General features: G+C 41.4%; 1 protein-coding gene across 2 annotated transcripts in view; it reads right to left on the reverse strand.

Moving 5' to 3' along the window:
• Positions 1-24,303, reverse strand: part of eys (eyes shut homolog) — a 181,098-nt gene that overhangs the window by 45,617 nt on the left and 111,178 nt on the right. For both annotated transcript variants that reach the window (XM_012816935.3, XM_031578529.2), the window contains 5 exons: positions 22,922-23,072; positions 20,808-20,920; positions 17,079-17,323; positions 6,771-6,944; positions 258-408 (listed from right to left, as the gene is read on the reverse strand). In XM_012816935.3, the coding sequence (XP_012672389.2) occupies positions 258-408; positions 6,771-6,944; positions 17,079-17,323; positions 20,808-20,920; positions 22,922-23,072 (834 nt within the window). The remainder of the gene's footprint in view (positions 1-257; positions 409-6,770; positions 6,945-17,078; positions 17,324-20,807; positions 20,921-22,921; positions 23,073-24,303) is intronic.

Consider the following 24,303-nt stretch of genomic DNA (forward strand, 5'->3'; position numbering starts at 1 on the left):
TATTAGCAACCCAAAGGCTTTGAGGATTTCAAACAACCATATATCAGGAAAGGGTGGTAAAGAGCCTATTTCTACATATAATATAAATGATGGAAGCCCCCTAAACAAATCCCAGGGCATGACACACTCAAGGATTACACAACCCTGTATAAATGCTTGATGAAAATAGCATACCTGATGTGTAAGGGACATCTCCTATTAATAATAAAAAAAAACTACGAGATGACGCCAAGAAAAAGCCACTTTAGGAACCTTACCGCACTGTGATGGCTGTTAGTTTGTCATTGCTGATGTTGCGAGCGGCGACGGCACTCAGAGGGCGAATGCCACTGCAGCCCAATCTGGCACCGGGCCTCCCGTTCTGCAAGAACACGTGGAGGAACCGATCTCCAAAATTCTGTTCCCGAGCTGAAGTGGGGGATTGGGGAGGAGGAGAAAAAGGGAGAGAAAGAGAGGGAGAGACGAAATAAGACAATTCAGACAAGAGAGGCAGAGTTAATGTGATTAGTTTCAGAGATCTCTCATTTTCCTTGTAGTCTATTGAAAGGGAGCTGACCTACTTTAGGTCTGGACTGAGGCACTGGTGTGGCATGCTTCTGCGCATTACTGCTCGCCGTCTGGAGAAATCCCTACAACATTGTTTCAGCTCAAATTGATTGTGAATAGGAACAGTGGGAACCTGACTGCTGAACCCTTTATTGTCGTAACCACGCTATAACTGCCACAACAAGCCTTAAAACTGACTGAGGTGGATATGTGAGAGAAAGCAGTGGATACAAGAGTGATCGTTTTATTGCATGCAGAATATCTATGCACAAGCCCCCTTTGAAAAGTTTCAGTAAAAATACCTCTATATAAGACTCTGACTGTCTGTATGTGTATGTATGTATGTATATATATATATATATATATATATATATATATATATATATATATATATACTGTATATATGTGTGTCTGTGTGTGTGTGTGTGTGTGTTTATGTAACATGTTATTTTTTGTGAGTATTTTAAATATTTAACACAATTAATGCAGCGGCCTGGGATTGGTTATTATTTTCTGTTAGACGATGGTTAGAATGGTTAAACTATCTGGGGCCATCCAACGCACAGGCGACATGGAACTTTGTTGAATTCACAAGCTTGAAAATGTATTCAGCACTTCAACTTACAACTAACCAGTGGTGGAAGAAGTAATCAGATCCTTTACCTAAGTCAAAGTACAACTACAGCAATGTAAAAAATACTCCATTACAAGTCAAGTCCTACATGAAAAATCCTACTTAAGTAAAAGTACTTAATAGCAGCAATAGTATTAGCAGCAAAATGTAGTTAAAGTATCAAACTAAAAGTACTGTTTTTGTCCCTCTGTTTTTGTTTGACTTCAGTCTGAAGCGGACATGCCACTTTTACCACTGGAATTAATGGATTTGTTTTATTGTAATTCAGTAACGGCCCTTTAAATCTGCCAGCAGAAGAGTACAGTGGACTCGATACACATTCAGAAACTGATGAAAGCTCAGGGTTATGCTTAAAAGCATCCTGATCTAGTACTGAAAAAGGGGTCACCTGTTCTTGACAAAGGTTGGCAACAGCCACTTTCTCCAATCTATGACATCATTAGATTATCAATTCTCAAGAATCTGTGTGTAAGCAGCATTTTACTGTTGTAGCTGCTTGAGTTGGAGCTAGTTGGAACTCCTTTATATATAGTTTATTTGTAAACAGGGACACCAGATAAATAGCATAAAATGGAAATACTGAAGTAAAGTACAATGACCTCAAAAAGTATCTTCCTCACCAAAAGTTAGTCTCTCTTCTTCTCTGCTTCTGTCTTCGTCACAATCCCCATTTCAAAATAAAAGTCCCTTCACACTTTACATGCAACACATATAACAAACATGCCTTTCAAGTTAAAAAGATGCTATTAAACAACAGCATTTGAATTTAAATATACGTCCTTTGTGGTGATTCTACATTAATTCCATGACTTTACATTTAAATATCCATTCTTACAAGCTTCAGTAAAACAAGCGATTAATCACAATTAATCACAGCAAATTGTGCGATTAATTATGATTTTTTATTTAATCGATTGCCAGCACTAATATGTATATATGAGATGTGGCTATTAAATAATGAGACTAATGTACAGATACATATGTCATGAAACAGTATAAATATCTAGAAGATCTCTGATATTCAGAGGAATGCAAATAGAACAACCACTGCAGAGGCTTGACTACTTGCCATGTCTGTTTCACAGCCAACAGCCCCACAGCTGGGTGATATACTGTACCCTGTGAAAGTTTGCTTTAAGGGCTATTAAGCAAGTACTTCACGCATGACAAATTTGGTATGTGTAAATGGGCATGCTTCATGACCACAGATAGAGTAGTCCAGGACTAACACTTTAATGAGTTAAACCTATGAAACGACGGGTGTCAAGCAGTTCCATTCACTGAGCATGCTGCATATTTGAATTCCTCATACTAATGCATTTTGTTGGGAATACATTTGGGATGTATATATTATTAATATTATATTTTTATAATGTAAAAGTGATAAATGACTCCTCGGTATCTCCATTACCCTGTTCCTGTGTACAAGGGCCCAGTGGTGCTCTCTTCCTTTTGACAGTACCTGTGAACTGGCCTCACCACCACTCTGTGGATGACAAGTGAAGCCTATAGGGGGAGTCTTGTGCAATGCTTCCGGGGGGGGTGTTGTGTACACTTGCGGGGGGAATGGCGGCGCTCAAGGAGCTGGGCCTGAGGAAGTCACTCTCTGCATTCTGATGATGTATGTCTGCGTCAGGTCCTCTGATTAACTTTGTCTGTTTGATCTCTGGAGCTTTCGGTTCGGTCGCTCTTTCACATCTGAGAGGCGCTCAGCAGCTCTGTTGCACTGGAGATATGCAGCCAGATGAAAGACTTGATGTCTCTCCATTTCCTCACTGAACAATCATCACCCTCTGCCATGTGGGGTTCTCATCATATACCGCATATTTAGGGGCCCAATCAGTTTCCCCTTTCTTAATGTGCTGTTTTGACAGGGATGGACATTATTTCGGCACAAGTGTTTGGCAAAGCTGCTGAACTTAAACCAGTTTGGACACTTGTAGGCGTTATTGGTGAGCTGTACAGGAACTTTTTAGCCATTGTAGGGGCTAACGAAAATCCTGGAGCAGCCAATTACCTGGGATTGTCTGCCTCTGTCTGTCAAGCACCCCGCCGGTTTGTCAGGGCAAAGGACGTCGCCTGCTGACAATTTCCCTTTTGCATGCTATGAATTGCTAAACCAAGCTGGTCCCTGCATTACATCTCAGCTTCCTCTTCTTCTTTGACCCCCTTTTGCATGACTGCAAATGCAACACTATCTGAAAGAGAACTTGGGGAGGGGGGGTAGGTGGATGTAGACATCTTAGCCAACCGGAGGGAGCTCCCCAGGGTCTCCTGCAGCATGTGCCACTGCACAGCAGGGAGTAAACCCCAAAGCCCAGGGGATATTTGTGAGTTTTGGACAAGCACACATTCTGGGCTGTCTGACCCGAGGCAGAGCCCAGCCCTACTTCAGCTAGCTCTTTCATTGAAGAACACATTTGCATTTTCAGATCTGTGCGTTCTGGAATATAACCAGTGACTTAAATGGCATTATTAGTTGGACTGCTTGACAGACATGCAGTTTTTCTTTTTTCTTTTCTTCAGCTATGTGATCTATGTAAAAAAATAAGTGTTTTAAAAGGAACTGTAAAAAATGCAATTTGCCTTGGTCTCCTTATTATTTAGCATACTGAACACTCTCCTTCCTCATCTCTCTTTTCTTCACTGGAAACATGCACACCAGAAAAAAATATGTGTTTGCTTATAAAGCCCAGCTAAATGTGCCTCAGACTGTGCAACGAAACCGGGGCATCAAGAAAATCTGGTCCCAAAGAGTTGCCATTATTTGGTATTGAGTTCTCATTGCAAAGGCTTAGGCTGCCATGTAAGGAAATATTCCTACATTTGAATTTCTACAGGACAATCTGCTTCAGTATAATGGTTACACAGTGTGTCTAGAGCGATGAACAGCAGGCCTTGTCAGTGGTTGCATTCCACTTTGATAATCATACTGACATTCACTAATGATGGCGAAGAACCAGATTGAGACACCATTTTGTACTTGCACACTTTAAATGCTACATTTTTAATATTAGCGCACGTTCCATATTGCCTATGGGACAATTTAGCATCCCAGCTGAAATACCTTTGTTTTTAACCGGTGTCCTGAGAACACATTTCTACCAGATTACAAGCTACATTCAGCTTGCAGATTCATTAAAAATGTTTTACATTTCTTCCCCTGTGCTTGGAAATAGCATTATTACACGTGCTATAGTAAATTAGCACGTAAATTAACTCTCGGCTGAAAATCTGAGTAAGACAGTGAAGGCTGATATGTGGATGGGGGTGAGGGGGGTAGGTGGGGGGGTCGATGAGCATGCTGTCAGAGCGAGCATGTTGTCAACCCCACCACCCACACCCCCTCTCTGTTAATCTATAAAAGGAATCCACACAGATTTTGACAGGCTGTGACATGAGATAAACAGATAGCCTATGACAGATGGAATGTACATGAGCAGGTAATCTGACAGGATGGGTGGGGGTGGGGGGGATGACTTTGCTAACTTGACATCAAGAGCAATCCGGCTAACTTTTTTTTCTGTCTCTTCCTTTTATTTTTCCCTCACTCTTCAGATAAAGCACCTCACAGTACCTAATGGTTTATGCTCAAGTTACAGATCTCCCAACAGGCGGTTCGAAATATCATGGGCATCAATGAACAGCTATCATTACTGAACCAGTTGATGTTCATTACAAAGCACTGTCTGAATGGTTTGAAATGGAAAATCACAGCATCCTTTCACTCAAGAAAAGTTACTTTGACAGGTCACATTTCAGTACATCCACCTTACTTCTGCAAGGCCTTTCCTGAATTCGGAACCTGGGACTCAAAAGACTGAATGGGTTTGGCCATTCTCAATTAATTATCCAAGGTAGGAGTGGGAGGTTTGACCAGTGGGAATGGGATACATTCCGATTGTGTTTAAAACTCCTGTCTTACTCTCTGGAGGGGTCTAGCATTTCCAAAAAAACACAAATACCTCTTACCATTTTCCCATATTTCACCATAAAGTTTACACAGGAAAATCTGTTTAGATTCATGACTTGGCCTGAACACAATGCCCAACAGATGGCTCATGGTCAGACAACTAAAACATATTTATACATGACTTTGTCAAGACCTACCACTGTTCTTATGTCCAGCTGAGCTGCATATATCTGCCATCTGCCACAGATTAATTGTGCATTACTACACACCTTGTATTACACGTGGGGTACATTTTCCACAAAGTGCTGTGGCCAAAGTGGAAACCAGAGTAAGTGTTATGGTTTTGGGGCAGGAGAAACTCAGAATAACAGCTTCAGATTAAAAAACTAAATCTGAAGCTAAATCAATACAGCAGAAGGAAAAATACAGTGGTTGAGAGTTTCTCATCTGAGTGTCTGCATGTACAACTTGATACTTAGTGACTATTGCTTGTGAGAGTTGAGAGAGAACACAAGTGTGCGGCCCTTAACACAAGTGTGTTGGAATTTAAACTGACAGCAGTTGAGGTTTTGGAGGCATGAAGACAGCAGGTGGATTGCTCGTAAACTAGCAGAATTCCGCATTTGGTAAGACAAAAGCTAGCTGGGTTTCCATCCAACTCATTCACACATTTCAAGCGCATTTGTGAACATTCAGCTAAAAGAAATGCAAGTCTGTGCGTGTTTCCATCTGGAGCACAGGCGACGGTATGAAATATATTATAAATATGCCTGCATTGGTCATGAGGAAGGGTAGGCTATGTCATTCATAGTGGCTAATGTTTCACACAACATCATTGGTAAAAAACAAACAAAAAAGAACCAACCTGCACGGTATCAAGAACAAGTATACATATACTGAAACATTTGCCCCAAGCAAGTTTATTTTTCTAGCTAGCTAGTTAGCTAACAAATATGTAGGCTTACCTCACTTCAAGATTGTATTTTGATGGTAGTTAACACCCTTATTACTTATTATTCATTCAGCAATGCTTATTCATATGAAAACTATTAAATATTGTTGCATAATAATGAAAAACACATTCATTCTCCATACTTACCTTACAGTTAACTGTCAACACATTGACAATAAGGTCTAATGTAACAATGTCCAAACCAACAGAAAACAAATAGAACAGAGAGAGAGACCAGCCAACATTTACAAAATGAATACAATAGATCCGTTTGTTAGGTAAGGACAGTAGAAAATGAATGATGCATGTAGCTCACACACCACATACACACACACAAAAAAAGCCTTTTGTGCAAACAGGAAGAAAGGGTTGACGTGTAGTTCATAGAGAATCCTTAACACCCCCCCCCCCCCCCCCCCCGCCACTCTAGATCTCACTAGTTTTCAGATCCTGGTTACGGCCCTGTGCATGTGAAATAACTTGCAGTACAATAAAATGAATCTAAATGAAATAAAACAAGAATGAATACACAGTAAAAACCTCCCACTCAAATTTTATGCAAATATTTTAGTTAAACACTTCGGGAAGCAATATTCTCAGTATTGCAACACACACAGTCACACTGTCGCAGAGATTTGAAGAACATAAAGAGATCAGCTGCTAATAACTCTCCACTGAGCTATAAGTCACACACTTGAAGAGCGAAGTGGCACACTAATACTCACCATAAAGGATTATGCCGTTGCTAGCCCGCGTTTTCACAGTCAAGTAGAGAGTAACGGTGCTCTCTCTCGTGGGGGAGGAAGTCGCTCCCAGAATGTCAGACTGCAGCAGAGATGTGAGGGATTGGAGCTCCAGGTAAGAAGTGCCATTGAAAAATGGGAAATACACCGTTGTGTCTGGAAGAAAAAAGAGAGAGAGAGAGAGAGAGAGAGAGAAAGAGTGAAGGAGAGAGAGAAATAAGAAAAACTGAGAGATCATACTGACAAGGCAAAACAATATGTCTCTCAAGCAGCATCCTCCCTTTGATGCACAATGAGTGGTGTGACCCCCTTCCAAAGTTTTTCCTCCCCATCTTTTGAAGTTTTCATCCAAATTCCTTTGAGTTTGAAGACACCGTGGGCAAAACATTAGAATGTGCAAGAAGTTTCTTTCACACCCAATGCGCTTGCCATTAATTAAAAACGTTTATACCGTGGCTTCGTTGAATTTCCTATTGTGACACTTTGATCAATTCATTTTTGATATTTGCACACATATTTTTTTCACCGTGTTACATTTGCATATCAATTCGCCAAATTCGTTGTGAAGTTGAAATTGGCTTTGTGACAGAGTTATGAATGAGCGGAGCGACAGAAGGACAGAGCGCAGCAACATGACTCATACGACTGAAATAGCTTTTACTACCCATGCACTATACAACTAACAACTGGGCTTTGGCCATAGCAACCGTCCATTTAGATGTAGTAACAGCAGTTTGTCCTGTACGTTAAGAAGACTCAATTTGTGGCGGAAATAAGTAGTTCCACAAGGTCAGTTTTAGCAAGCCCGCCAGTTAACTTAATGCAAGTGTGGCAACTGTGGTATAAGTGGGATAATGGACTTCACAGCTTTCAGGTAGCAGGAAATAATGCACTTTGAGGTGTAACCACAGGCGTTCTTTTTTGCTACCTGAACGCCGTGTCGTCCATTATCCCTGATATAATTACCAACAAATGGCATGGAGAAGGGAGGTATTTCTTTGCAGCTGGAAGAAAAAAATTCAAGCAGGGAGGTGAAATATGCTTGGGTGGAATAATTTTTTAATTGAATAAGTGCACGCGACTCTTGAGAAGTCAGCATAGAAAAAAGTGCCCACAAGAACACAAAAGGAGAAAAGCTTTTAAAGTATACGTAAGAGACATCATGGAGGAAGATGGAGTGTGAATCCAGTGAACTCCAGTGTGAGTCCTGAAAAAGACTAATGTTCGTGTTTACTGCTCGAGATGGAGAAAACAGTAGTTTGTGGCAAGGAAAACTTGGCCCCGCGCCTCAGAGCCATTGCCTGCTCTGCCAAGGGTTGATTGATAGCTGCTTACCTCTGCTGCAATAACTCTGGCTCTTGTGTTCGAGCGACAATCCTTGTTGAAAATGTACAGCAAAGTTCTAAAGGTGTGTGGCTTTAAAAGGAAGCCTTGGCGGAGTGCTATAGGGAATTCAGCTCTCTGTTTTTTAACAGGAAAAAAAATGACATTTACAATTATGTTATGCATATTCAACATGAACCAGTGTGAAGACACAAGCTTCATTTCATGACACTGATTTATCAATGATGATGACTAGCATTTTTGCTATTCATTTGGCTCTTAATCAAAACCATGATCTCCACTGACTCAAAGACAAACTAGAGTAATAGTAGGTAGTAAACTAACAAGAAAAAATGGCATTAAAAAACATAACTGTTAATCTAATGGCAAAAGATGAGAATAAATGCTAGCAGAAACATTTACATTTACAGAATAAGTAAATAAATAGAACTATAACAAACACCTCGATAAAAGCAGCTCGCTCAGTCAGCACTGGCATGAGTCTGTTCTGGACTTCACCACGACAGCTTTGCTCTCACAGTGAGCTTCTGGGCGATGTTAGAGGGGGTGGGGGTGGTGCTGTCACAACTGTGTGAGGCTCTGTTATCTCCCTGAGGATGACAGAGGGGCCGTGACTCTGAGGGAAGAGTGTGGAGGGGGTACTTCCCTCTCCCTGGTCTTGGACCGCGCATGACCGAAGCAATCATTTAGCCATTACACGGGCGCTGGATTTGGACTCTTGTGATTTGGTCGAGACACATGCATCACCAGACTCAAAACTGAGACCCAAAACAAGCCAAAGCAAGCAAGTGCAGTCATAACACTTGAGAATGTCCTCTCTAGCAGACATAACAAGTCAAAATGCAGAATCCAGGCAGAACAAGGAACTCACTGGCTGGATTATCATAAGCAGCGTGTTAAGTATTTCACACGCTAACAAGAATCGCCATGGTCTTAGGCTGAGGTATGCAGAGTGCAAAGTGCATTTCTCTACTGTAACCAATGCTGTACATCTCTACAGTTGTTGACATTTGTGAGCTGTTAGCAACCTGCTAATGATCCATTCGAATACTGAAACATTAACATGACAAACCGTACTTCATTAAGTCATGTAATTTGCTTTAAAACACACAAAAAAGGTCAACACTCCTATCCTTCCACCTTTTAAATCGATGGATGAAAGGACAACAGAGCAAGCCTCTAAAAACAAGGTTTACTCATATAACTGATTGCAGGTAGGTTACAGCTTGACTCATCAATCTATCACTTTAAATGATATGGGTGATCACCAAACATGTGCTTTATAGGAGCTCCCATTATTGGGGTGAAATTACTGCAACATGGTGGCCCTTGACATTTAAAACCACCTTCAGTGTCACATGGCGGCTAATGAAATATGACTTGAAATGTCACACATTAGCCAGGAGACAGTGTGATCAATGAGCTTAAGGGTCAATTTGGGTAGGGAGCCACTGACTTCAGTCAGGCACTGGTAGCATAAAGGACATATGTTATAACAGTTATATTCCTCTCTCCAGCTCTGGCACAAAACAAACAAACAAACAAACAAACAAAAAATAAATATCCTTTCACGAAACTGAATCGCAGACTGCATCTTTAAATAAAAATGTTCTCGATTCTTGTAATACCTTTCCACTGCAGACATGGTGAATCTCTTTTTGTTTTCTTGGCAGGGAATTTGTGCCGGTTTCATACACCAGCACCTGCAGACTCCAGCCTCTGCTCACACCCTGCTTTTATTTACTCCTGTGAGCCGAGTCACTGGGCTCTCAGTCAGCGGCTGTAAAACTGTAAGATTTATAAAGTTTATTTTATTTTGAGGGGGGTGGCGGATATTGAGCATCCACCTACACACACACACACACACACACACACACACACACACACACACACACACACACACACACACACACACACACGCACACACACACACACACACACACGCAAACACACACACACGTACATGGGCTACAGTGGTAGTGAAACTCCCTTAAAATCCAATTGACGACTTCCTACTTCCAATAAACAAGGTATTTTATAATCAGTGATAACAGGAGATGGCCATAAAGCAGAGAGGGCACCCGGGCAGAAGAGGACAGGGGGCAACAGGCCCTGTACCTTAACTGGAGTGGTAAGCCTGCTAATTTTTTACAATGAGCAATAGCCCTACTGGACTGCGTGGCATAATAGTGAAAGCAATGAGGCATTCCAGGAGGTCGTGATCAATACAGAACAAGCCGGAATAATTTCCTGCTCCAGTGCTCTGCTGGCTCAGTATGCCCTCTCACTTCCCTACACGCATACTGACACACACACACACACACACACAGATATAAATGCACACACACTCATACATATACACACACACGCACACATACATACACGCACACAGCTATTAAGCTCTCAATTTAGCCTCACAACATTGCAATTAGCAAAAGCCAATTTCACTGGAAAGCATTGAATCTACATGTGAACTATGTTAAATATTAAAATATGGTGAAATCATTTATTGTAAATCTAACATAAAAAAGGCACTTTTTAAAACCTAAAAAAAAACTCTGAAGAAATTACTATTATTATTATTATTATTATTATTATTATTATTATTATTATACATTGTATCAAACAACACTGTGGGTGTCATACTTAACATATCTGCAAATGAAGGGGCCACTACACCAATGCCATAAGTGGTCATAAGCGGCAGTGCAGCTGGCACTGGTGTTGAGCTTCTGACTTAATCTGAAGTGAGTGACGCACCGCTGTCAGCCTGACAATCCTGTTAAGATTTATTCCCATCTCGGGCCTTGGTCAGCAAAGCATGTAAACAGCCTGCGGACCACCTCGACTGCAGGCAACCAGAAGTGCTGCTTCCTCCACGTGTTGGACAGCAGCAGAGCTGGCACAGTACTACTCACACACATACAAATGTGCACACGCACATACCCACACACAACGACAGAGACACACACACACACAAACACACACAGAGACACAAGCACACACACACACTGACAGGAACGCACACGCGCACACAGACAGACACACACACGTACACACACACGTACAAACACACGCACACACAGACACACACACACATGTATGTATGCATGCACAAACACACACGCACATCTGAGAATAGACACTGCTGATGTCGAGAGACTCATGCATTTCAACAGAGTGTAGCCCTTCTCTGACTCAGCACAAAGTGGTCAGTCCCAGAGCAGGTATTTAAATAGAGCTCTAGAAGACTGATGAACCGTGAGATATAAAAAAAATGCACCAGGGTGCAATGCTCTGGAATGGAGTGACATAGAAAATGTCAGGGAGGAAAAATATAGTGTACACGGCAGAGGAAGGAAACGGTCAGTCATGTTGAGTTTCATCCCTCCTCCATCTCCCACCCCCCCATCCCCTCCGTTTCTGCAACCACAGACCTATTCACAGGAAGTCTGCATTCTACGACACCGCTGGGCATTTCAAGAGTGACCCGGGAAGAACCGACAAGCCATTTAAGAATGATCTCATTCTTCTTTCCCAAAAATGCCTGGTAAAGCTTATTGGTGCGGATGAGATCTCCTTGAAAAAAAAATAACAAAAAACAAAAACACTCACACACACGCACACACACACACACACACACACAGAGAGAGACGTGGCCATCTGTGATCTGAAGATACAGGGTGAGTGTGTGTGTGTCACTCATCCTGTCTCTGGGTAGACGTGAACGCTCAGAGGAGGAATTGTTTAATCCAGTGTCTGCTTGATTATGTGCTCTGTCCCATAGGGGACACAAACCAATGAGCTACTCCTAAATATGAGGCCCCTGTTGCTTTGCAACAATGCCTGAAGGGGCAAATAACATTTGGGTGGATTACTTAATTATCACCAAATTAGCACGTAGAGGAGAAAAGGCGGAGGTGCTAGTGCAGGGGTGAGAGGTGCTGAGGTCTTATTCTCAACATTATTAGCGAGGGAAACGGGCCATGCTAGACCTTTGGTCTGACTGACTCACGATAAATGGCCTCCAGCTGAAATGGCTCCATGGGTGGAGGATTTCAATGAGGAAATAATGACCCAAAATGTCCGTGTGTGATTTGTAGACACAAAGTTATTAAAATTGTGTTGTTTTTATAAACAAGGTTGCTGTTTTAATTCGTTTTTCGGTTAAAAAAAAATATAGATTAATATTGCACTGAGCAGAGATGTGAATATCTTGAGCAATATACATACTGCTCTCCATCTCTCACTACCTTCCTTCTCTCACTCGAAGACAGGCTCTAAGAAGCCGAGGGTTTGTGTTCTGTCAAATATGAAAGCATATGTTTGGATTATTTTCAAACAGTCACACTCAGCGTGGTTCTCTCAATTATGTGACACGGGGTGCATCCCTACAGTCACACTCCCCCAGGAGAGGGCAACCATTTGACTAATGGCCAAAGAGAGAGAGAGAGAGAGAGAGAGAGAGAGAGAGAGAGAGAGAAAGGGGGAGAGGGAAAAAGTGCTGAAAAGCAAATAAAGCCATTTAATCTTGATGACAGCCTGTCATTAGCAGCCCTGCTGACATCACACTTTTGAAATTTGTACGCATTTCAGAAATATTACTGTTGCAGACGCTCTCTTGCCTTCTCCCTCCCAGTTGAGAGGGGTTTAGACATCGTTTGCATAGGTACCTTGAGTGAAATTTCAGTGAAGCATACAAACAAAATCAATAGGCTATAGAAAATCATATTTTTTTTGTTACTCAAAGAAGTTCCAGAAAAACTGTAAAACTATGAACTGCAGGCATAATTACATAATTACAGGGCAAAGGGGTTAATTACACCATTAAAAATTGTAGCACAATAAATACAAAATTCCATATTTAACATACATAATCAAACCTAGCCTGGATACCAGACAGAACTTAGCCCCGCCCACAACATTTGAAGTCGGGAAGTTCGGTCTGGCATCGCTCCATTGGGGAGAAATTATGCCCGACCTGAAGCTGGTTTTACCAATCAAATTGCTAGGACGGGCTTTATACGATGAATGGACAGATGATCAACCGTAACGTAATCAACCACGTCACCAACACACGGGTTGAATTCGTTTTCAACAAATATGGCTGCCGCTGGAGAGCTGAAATGTATAGATTCGAGTCCATTTAGACATTGACAGTGCATTCATTTTGAAAGAGGAACAGAGCAACGCGATCAAGGCATTTGTCAATCGAAAAGATGTTTTTGCCTTCCTTCCTACGGGATCCGGTAAAAGTTTAATTTATCAGCTAGCCCTCGTCACATACTACGTTGCTCTGATTGGTTGTAGGTAACCAATTGAGCGAAGAGGCATTTTTTCTCCTGGTTCGGTTGAAACACGCCCCATAATCACAGCCCAATGGAGCGGTATCAGACTCATATTCTGACTAGAATTATGAGTATGACATCGTCAGGCTAAATCAAACCACAAAGACGTGTAAAATGTAAATGCAATATTTGACAAAGGAACAGCAAGCGGGCAGTGCAAATGTAAAGTGTGCAAATTTCACTTTGTAAACTTCAAATGTATTACTATAGCGCATACAGTAGGACCCAAACACATTATCACAAATAGCTAAAACCCTTGTGCAAACAATATGCCCATGAGTTCAATTATAGAGTCGCTCTGAGAGCAGATATGTATTTCTGGGGGTCAGCAAAAAGCAGTTCAGTCTGGCCTGAGCAGCAGCGGGAGGCATTTTGCTGTAATTACACAGAAATAACACATGCACAGGCGTGCACTGATCGGTAAATATTGATGCCCTCAACAGGGGGGGAATGAACGAGATTTAACATTTGACCCCGCTTTAAACTCCCTGTGACCTCAGTGTTACATGTCGTGCTAACCTCTCATCGTTCCCCCAGCGGAGCGAATGAGAACGGGTTGCCACTTTGACCTGCCATCTTCCCAGAGCAGGCTGGACATGGACTGGGCCAATTACAAGAGGAGGCTAACCGAGAGTGGCAACCCAACTCCACGCAAAGGGGTCAGTCAGTAGACTAAAGAGAAATGAAGCCTTCATCACATGCTTGTTTTTTTTTTTTATTATTTTTTTTTTTTTTTAACAGCACTCTCTCACTCTCACTAACTCTCACCGCTACCTTCAGCTCCTCTGATGCTGAGGTGCTAATCCTTGTGTGGCTCCGTTAACTAATTAATCGCTTGGGCGCTTGATAGGTGTTAATTCACCCTAGTTACTTCAGGACTCTGGAGTTGTCGATCAGTATATTTATTCAACAAGAACAGTTGCAATCGGGCTCACTCACAGCACAAGGATGAAAGTGAAGCAATTTCACTCACAAACCACAAGGTTTATATACTCAGATGTATCTATTGCTGACGCCATAAGTGTTTAACATCATAGTCAAAATAAAGTTCTCGACTGAGCTTCTTGTATCTTCCCAGTGTTTGGTAATTATCTCCATCAGCGCTTCATTTAAAACAGGCTGGGAAATACCAACCCTTCAAGAAAAAGTCCACCATTAAAACACTGGAAGACCAATTCAAGGCAAAAATGATATAGTCTGTGGCACTGCTTTGTAATAAAGTTTTATACAGTCGTGGACAAAAGTTTAACACCACTCTTGAGAAAATGTACTTCTTTCCTCTGAACGCAGCGATTGCATCAGAAATGAAAGTGATTGCATGAGATTGGGTTACTCTTTCTCTATCCCTTCCAATGCCTGCCATTGAAATCTGACCACTGTTAATGTTTTGCGATCATTGTGAAAGTCAATGGAGCTGTGCCACACATATCTCAGTGCGAAGTCCAGATGTCTACAGTGGGCTAGATCCATCTGCAAATAACCAAAATGCAGTATGACATTCTACCAGAAATGCAAAGTAGATCAAAGAAATCTCTCTCTAAAGATATAAAGTGTCTTCAGCTGTCCTAAAATGATGTTCTACCGAACATTTATGGTCCATTTGTTCTGTGCCTTCAGTGTGAGTTATTTTAGAGCAATTTGAGATTTTTCCAAAGGGCACAGACACAAATTTAGCTTGGAGAGATAGAGGAGAGGGAGGGAGAGAGGAGGAGAAAGAAAGTGATAACAGCAGGAGCAAAGTCAGTCATGTTTTTCTTTGCAGTCTTGTCTCAGAAACAACACTGACATTAAAGTTTCTCTTTGCAAAATGCATTCCTTTGGAGTTGGTCTTTGAATTACAGAACTCCACAAAAACTCTCTCTCTATCTCTCTCTCTCTCTAACACACACACACACACACACACACACACAAAGAGAGAGAGAGAGAGAGAGAGAGAGGAAGGGAGGGAGGGAGAGAGAGATAGATAGAAAGAAAGACATGCGATCCTGAGGCTGTGTAATTAAAACAGATATTGGCCGTGACTTGTTGCACTTTAGTCTGCTTGACAAAAAATCAAACAGTTCCATCATAGGATCTGTTAAGAAGTGTTATTATGCAGGAATAGCGACGCACGGCAGAGTGAATGATGGGATTGTTTTACACTAAAGAACAGAGTCCCTGGAGCATTATGCACAAATGTATGTTCTGATGTAATTACACCCAAAAATGTATTACTTGATATCAGCACAGAAAGTGAGAAATGCTTTAATAATATACAAACACTCGGTATGATTAATTGAGCAACATAACATTACACACACACAAACACACACACACACACACACACGCACACGCACACGCACACGCACACACACACACACACACACACACACACACACACACACATTCACGCACACACACAGCACTCACACACACACACACACACACACACACACACACACAGAGAGAGGAAGAGAGAGAGAGAGACAGAGAGAGAAAGAGAGAGATGGATAGATCTAAACATATATGGTATGCATACTAGACATTACGCATAAACTAACTCACCAAAACAATACAAAATGCACATTGACAAGGAGCTGTGAGGATTACTGAACTTTAACTAATTGAATCTAGACATTCAGAAGGTGAAATATCTGAGTCCTCCATCGACAGAGATAAATGAACTTGTGGCTCAGCAAATTAGCTTAGTGCCTTAGCATTGGTTTATTGACACAGAAAGAAATGTGCTGAGTCAGTGTGTGTGTGTGTGTGTGTGGGGGGGGGGGGGGGGGGGGGGGGGGAGTGTCTCTGTGTGCTTGTGTGTTGGTGGAGATGTGAGGTTGCGCAATCATAACACTATCAGAGAGCGACACAGAAATAACTGCTGTACAAAACCCTCTGTGCAAAACTTCACTCATGCTCCATTCAATTTATTTGACTGATAAACAGCTTAAGTGTTGTGCAAAACCAATATTGGTATACCAGTGTTAACTGAGGAGCCACTTCCTACTTTTAATTTGTCAAACTGAAGAAACTCCCAGAGCCGGGACTCAACGGCCCTTGACTTCATCAGTATGGGCATGGCGTTGTGGCAGGTGGAATTCATCCTGTGAATATGAGTGACAAGGACAATCTAGCTCATTTGCAATGAGTGGCAGAGGTGGACGAAGGTGGATTATGAATGTGACAAGAGACACATGAGGGCAACTTCTTAATTTAGCTCATAACTATTATACCCCCCCCCCCCCCCCCCCCCCCCCTCTCTATTTTATTACCCTTGACACATCTGAATTTGGCACCTCTTGCCCAACAGCACAACCTTGTTCTTCGACCAAATTCATATTTCAACATTTAGCATTAAATTTAAGCAGTTACATAAAAAGTAGTTCAAAAGTCGCTTCATCTGATTCCAAGTTGAGTGGTTTGGAAAGAAGAGAAAGGCAGTGTAACAGGCAGATTGCTGCCTTACCAGAGCTGAAAACAAGCCCAAAAACCCTTCCTCCATATCAACTGTGCAGCTGATAAAAGCGACTGCCCTATGACCCCTTCAGATGACTTATGTACCACAATGTATCTACTTCACACTTCATCGTGGCCTAAAACTGCGTTCTGGCCATACCTTTTTCACAGAATCGTCCCGAGAAATGCAGAGGGCAGTCACAGCGGAAGGACAAGGCCCCGGTTGGCTGGTAGAGCTGCTGGCACGTCCCACCATTGTGGCACAGCCCCTCGTAACAGGCCGCTGGGGGGTGGACTGGAGGTGGAGACCAGACAGTTCGGTTTGGAGCACTGCTTACGGTCGTCGTGGTTACTTCCATAGGGGACGCTGTAGATGCTGTCGGGGTGTCATTATTCCATCCACGTCTATGAGAAAAACAGACAGAAAACAGTCTATTCCCATTCTCTTAGTTGAATGCAGACTGTAATGCCGTGCCCTAACTGCAAGTGGGATTGTGACTTATTGATCCAAGCGATCCGCATTGCAACCGTTTGATAAGTTCCAATGGAATGTCCTGAAACCTTTGACAATTCATCTGCGAAAGAGGCAGTGGTGTTCGTCAAAGCTTGTGTGAAAACCATTGTCGCAACGCATCACACTTTGTACTGCCAGTTAGGACAGCCTTGTTGATTTAAATGGGAGCGATTTATTTTTGTTGTTGTGCCTTGCTCGTGTTGCTGGCAGTTAGGACAAGGTATAAGCGTAATAGGGTTCAACATAATTGACATAAAAACAACACAGATAGATGCAATATTCACACAGCAAAGGCTGAAAGAGCTGGGTTGGGACAATCATCAACTAAAAAAAATAAAAAATTCTCAAATAGAAACTAAGCAATTTGCCACTTTGTGGGGTATGTTTCCATGAGCAACTAAATTTGGTATAATCTTCAAATAATTTTTGTATGTAAAGGACAGATATTTTTTTTGATTGTTACAGAAGCACAAGGAAAATGTAGCACTAAAAATGACTGAAGCCACTGACAAATGCCATGGCATCATCACTCACTGATGTTGCTGGCTTGTTGAGTGCTGTGCACAAAATGTGGGGTAGAGATGGATGTGGGCTTCTTAATTTGGAATAATTCTGTAATCAAAATTTTGAACCTGACTCAATCATAGACCAACAACATTCTAACCAAGTACAAAATTTGATCAGCACACATCAAATCAATCCCAGAATTCTAATGACAAAGCCTCCGACCTAGCAGCCCTCGTGACAGCCACCATCAGCTCATCAGTTCAAAATCGAAATGAACAGGGGCCTAACTGACATCAGATGCACTGAAACGTCCCAAATGACATTTGCATTCCACTTCAGCCCAGTCATCTGTGAAGAGGTGGTGGACGAAAAACATCCCCCATGTTCTTCATTCATCAGGGCAACTCTCCAGGGCTGCTCTGTCATACATAAACAGGATCAGATTTGGGCAGTTTGAGGCCTAATAAAGATGTTGCAGTCTACTTTTGTTGCAGTGAAATGAAGCTAAGCAATTATAAATGTGGGAAAGGCCTATAAGAAACCTGGACGTGGTGAAATTACTCATTCAAATTACTCATTTAACATATTTATGTTTTTTAATCATATTTAACTAAAATGATGGGTGTACCAGCAATTGAATGTCCCACTTGTCAATGGAAATATATACATTTTGAATTAGTCTATTCATGTCAATGTAGAGTACCTGTTGTGTTGAGCATGGGCTTGAATCTTAATCTGTCAGTAAGCCAAGAACAGGGATATGGCCAAGAAAATATCCGAGCAAAACATGTAAACTTGAATTAGTCAATCAGACTAGATTACGGAAGTGGTTCTGATGCAAGCATGCTGTCAAATTTTAAATACTTTTATATCCTCTTCACAGAGAAATGCGTGCCACAACTTAGTTTCTATCACTTAAAGTAACACTATGCAACAATTTGACACTTTTTGAGGTATGGTTTTATAGGCAACTCGTTTTGGTACCATCCTCAAATTCATTTTGATAGCATATGGTCATGTTAAGGACAGATAAACACCTGTGTCTTTCATACTAGCCATCCAGGATATGCCCTATGTAGTTCTGTATACAGGGCTGGAATACCCTGCAAAAATGGAAGAAAAGCTTTCACAGCATGACATTGCCAGCTATACTGCCAAAAGACACCAGTTAGTGTGTTGGCAAGCTTCTATCAGTGTCAACTGGGCTGTTGGTGGTGTTTGCAAAGTTTTTGCATGCCTTTTAGGTAGTTAGCTTGCGCTCGTCTAGTGAGCGTCGCAAGCACGGCAATCCAGACTATTCTCATTTGTAGTTCCACGTTGGTGGAACGAACTGCCTAGTACTACCAGAGCAGGGGCGTCCCTCTCTACCTTCAAGAAGCTTTTGAAGACCCAACTCTTCAGAGAGCACCTCCCTTCCTAAGTGGCACCTGACCAGCGCTTAACTTGCACTTCAGCAGTTACATTCCTGCACTTCTTTTTCCTTGTTTCTAGGTCGTTGTTTTCTAATTCTCTTGTAAAGTAGTATTTATTGTTACACCATGCTTTTTATTGCTCTTAGCTTGACTGTTCTCTCCCTTGAACGTCGCTTTGGACAAAAGCGCCTGCTAAATGACTAAATGTAAATGTAGTTATGGAACAAAACTCTTTATTGCGGCTTTAGGTATAGTAGCTCATATTTTTCATGTGTAACCTGTTAGTTCACTAAATGTGATAGTATTGTGTTAAAATATAAGCAATTTAGCTTTGTGGCAGGTGTGGGAACAACCACCTCCCCTTAAATGTGGCCAACACGAAGGAGATGGTTGTGGGGTTTAGGAGGAGCAGGACTAAGCTGAACATCATTTATATCCTGGGAGAAGAGGTGGAGGTGGTCAAGGGCTACAGATACCTGGGTTGTTACCTTGATAACAGCCTGGAAATGTGACACTGAGACTGCCCACAGGAAGGGACAGAGCAGACTCTACTTCTTCAGGAAGCTTAGTAAGTAAGTAAGACTTTATTTATATAGCACATTTCATACAAGAGTTGCAGTTCAAAGTGCTTTACATAAAATCAATAAAAACAAGCAGCAAGAGCAAAATAATGATCAACATCGTATAAGAACCTGATGTTCCAATAGGCTTCTTGGATTAATAATGATAAAAGTAAAAGGTCCTTTTGTGTGCAGTAAGATATTTGCAGCCATCTTTTGGGGCAGCATCATCAGAGCCAGTGGCACTAAGAAACTGGACAAGCTGAGAAAGAAGGCTCTGTGCTGGGGCCTGCTCTGCATCCCCTACAGTTTGTTGTTGGTTGTTAAGAGAAGGATGCTGCACAAACTGCATAACAGACAACACTTCATCTCCCTAGCACGACCTAAAGGTCAGACAGCCTAGTGTTTTCACTCTAAGGCTCCTTTAGCTCTGCTGTAATAAAGACCGCTACAGGAAGTCATTCCTTCCCACTTCAATAATGCTATAAAATGACTCCCCTCTGTGCTGGGAGAGAAGACTCATCCCCTGAGTGGCAGTGCACAATGCACAATCTACATTTAATTCCCACTGTAAGAGCCATATCTTCCATGTTGATTTATGTAAATTGGTGCCGCAACGCCGCAATTTCCCTATGGGATCAATAAAGCAATCTGTCTATCTGTCTGTCTGTCTGTCTGTCTGTCTGTCAAAATCGGCATGGTACATTGCAGATAAGATTACATTTCATTGCATCTCCCCACAACATTTCTATGGAACGATGACCAGAGCTTTTATTGTCTCAATTTTATGTTATTATATGAGGACATGAGAAAAGCTTAAGCCCTGGAGACTCAAGATACATTAACACCCACATCAACTGTGACAGAGAACCATCCGAGAAGTGAAGCTGAATTACCTGCAGTTCTTGACATTACTTCCAGATATGGCAGCGGATATGAAAAACCCTCTGAGCTTGTTAATTTCTATCACCTCCATGCAGCCAGAATAGTTGTAGAAAGGCGTAGCACCCTTTGAGGAAGGAAAAAAACAACACTTTCACGAGCCAAGTCAATGTGATGTACCATTTTCTCGTGATATAATGAACCCTAAAACAAAAAAATAAATAAGAAATGAGTTTTATCCGTCAGTTCTTCAAGAAAGAAGGAAGACGCTTTATCCTTTTCATCCGATTCATGAATTTTAAACATTTCACATGTCTCACGTAGGTGACACTGAATCTCACGGATCTCACTAAATCTTCTGGATTTTTACTCCCAATAGCATAGAATAATAATTACAACTCTAATAGACCGCTGTGCAGTGTGAGTGATAGGCCGCCGTGTTCGAAATGGTTCAGGAAGGCCAGTGATGAACATCACCTAGGTCAGTGGTCTGCAGAGTTCATTTTCAATGGACATGATCGCAACCTCATCCTGGTTTGGCAAAGAGCACTTTTATCATGACTATTATTAATCCTTATCATCTTTAATGGCCTATTTAATTAGCTATCAAGATTTTATCAACCATATTTCAAAGTGGTGCAGTGTCGGGTCATTCCTAATGGTTGGATATAGACTATTCAATTTTTACACACCTAAATTGCTGACAAATTTTATTCCTCACAGGGAAAGTGTGCATGGTGTCCATAATAGGCCTCCCAATCATATTTAACAAGCAGCCTTCCTCACTGTGAGAACATTGGTTGCCTGGTGATGAGCTTGTGTGACTGCTTGGGATGTTGGATTGGGTGCTCCACTTTTTCCTCATAGCATCCGTGTAGCTCAGTTACTTCACAGCTAATTAGACCTAACTGACTACTTTCCCTGTTGAAAAACCTTTGTCTTCCTGGTTGTGGGCTATCATCCTAATGTAGTGTTAGTTGTGTTAACAAAAACTACGACGGAATATATTCGTCAACTACCTTTTTTTCCATGACTAAGACAAGACATGATGAGATGGCAAGGACATCATTACACACTAGCTGCAGATCAACATGCAATATTGTTGCATTGATATTGTTTTTTTTATAAAGTGTTTACCAAAAATAAAAACTTAACCAAAATCTCTTTTTTTGTTGACAAAAAAGAGTAGACAAAACATCATAGACTGCCTAATTTCCTAATTATAATCCAAATATCCTGCTCCTTGGATGGCATGTGCAGCAGTTTTCTTTCCTGCGCTGTGTGCCTACACCATCACAGCAAAGAGTACATTAACCCTCATTATTAACTAACCCATCAACTATTTTACAGGAAGCAAGTTAACTTTATAGAATGACAACAACGAGGCTTGGGAGAAAGAAATGAACTGAAATTTGGGCCCATTTTTGATGCAATGAGGCTGAGAAAAAAAACGTATGCATTGCTTTATCCGAAAATCCGTATATCCATAGAATAACTATTTAAAACACAGCCACCTGAAAAGACACATTAAGGCTTACCACAAAGAAATTGAGGTAGGTTTTATGTCTAGGTGGTCACGTTAAGCTTTTTCAGTAAGACGGTGGTGTTACATTATGTAGGCTGTGCAGTTGAATAACACTTTGTTCTCACAATTATGGTTAGAAATATATACATATATATATCAAAGATTTTGGGCCATATGCCTTTCAATCATAAATAACAGCCCAGTATTCTAACAGACCTAACAGAGGTGCAGCTAACAGATAGCTGATGCATTTTGACATGCATTGGTGATATGAAAATGTCGTGTTTTGTTTGTGTAGAGTTTTTAAGTTTGACTAAAATGACGGAAGAAATATTGGTTAGGCTAGAAGATAGACTGAAATGTTCAATATAATCTGATGGTTAAAAAAGACTGAAAGACTAAAAGACATTTTTCAGTGACTAAAACAATTCTAAAAAACGTACGGTTTTCTTTGACTAGGATAAGACTAAAATGCCCAGACTTTTAGTCAACTAAAACTTGACTTATAAAAACATTTTATATAAACATTTTATAAAACATTTTGTGTGGAAAAATAATTTCCATTATTGGATACTCACCAATACAGTAGTTCTGCAAACGTACCTTGTAAGGCAGGTAACTGAGTGGTAGACCCCCTAAAAACAGACGGCTTGTCCTCTGAATCGTAAGGCCAGACCAGTAGTTGCTAGGGATGCTCCGAACTCTCTCATAGCCAGACACCGCCACTTCAGCCTCACAGGGAGCTAGATACTGTCTGTGGAAGGATTCAAGAAAAGCTGCTGAGTCTCCAGGGATACTCATCCAGATCATGCAGATGCGGAAAAAAGTCAACATTAATGCTCCATTTTCCATGCAGATGACAACAAACCCCTGTTTGTTTAAATAACTCCATATAAACCCATGCCTCTGTGTTTATTTAATTGGGGTATAGGCCAATAGAGTAAATAAATTAAGTTTTCATATGAATATTGCACATGGTCTTTAAGGCTCAATGGATAATTCAAATGTTTTAGTTTCTTTGCCTTAGGAGTGCACAATTACTTAAAACGCTAAGTGTTCCTAATGCTCTTATTCCTACCTGTTTAAAATTCAAACCAAAAGCAAGTTGTACTAGATGACCCTTAATGAACACTGTGTTACCATGGATACAAGGAGATCCTGCATTTAGCAAGAAGCTAAGACTTCCAAGGAATTCATTACTCATTCATTCAAGCTAACATATCATTGCCTGCACTGTGACAATAATGACCCCCCCCCCCTCCCTTCAGTTTATTAATCAATTCCTCATAATTCTTTCAGTCAACTGCATTTGCGACTGTATCTTATTCATTACCTTCCATTAGGCTTTTGAGTCTGACAACAGCTCAACAGTCAAGTAGCTGTACAGCCAGGGAACCAGAGGAGTGAGTCAGGCTCCACATTAAATATCAAGCTCTCTCCACTTACAGACCTCACCCTTAACTACATATTTGGGAGGTTCCTATCAGTGTATTTTTTATCTTGGGTATGTGCCAAGGCGAAGGACACTGCTCATATCGTATGTATTTCAAAATGTCTTCCATTCTTGAACATGGCTGTTTGCTACTCATCCTGGGTGATACAAACATCCACTTAGACCATCCAAGCTCTGTGGATTTCCTGTCCCTGACATACTCATTTGACCTACAACGGGTTTGCATCCCTCCAACTCACAAAGAACTTAATTCGCATTTGACACCTCTGACCATTACTTCATTCGTTTCACTACATGCCTAACCCCTCCCTCTGTACCACTAGCCCTCTGCCCTCTGGTCTCATTCCACCACAACCTCCCCAATCTGTCTCCCACCCACTTTTCCTCAGTGGTCACTTGTGTTCTACCTTAGTACATTTTCATCACTAGAGGTCAGTGATGCCACAGTCTCTCTTCTCTGTGCTGTGCTCGGATAGCCTGTGTCCTCTATCCACCAAGCCCACTCACTCTAGCCCATGGCTGACCAATGCCA

This window comes from Clupea harengus, chromosome 13 (assembly GCF_900700415.2).
Source record: "Clupea harengus chromosome 13, Ch_v2.0.2, whole genome shotgun sequence".
In the NCBI taxonomy this organism is placed as follows: domain Eukaryota; kingdom Metazoa; phylum Chordata; class Actinopteri; order Clupeiformes; family Clupeidae; genus Clupea; species Clupea harengus.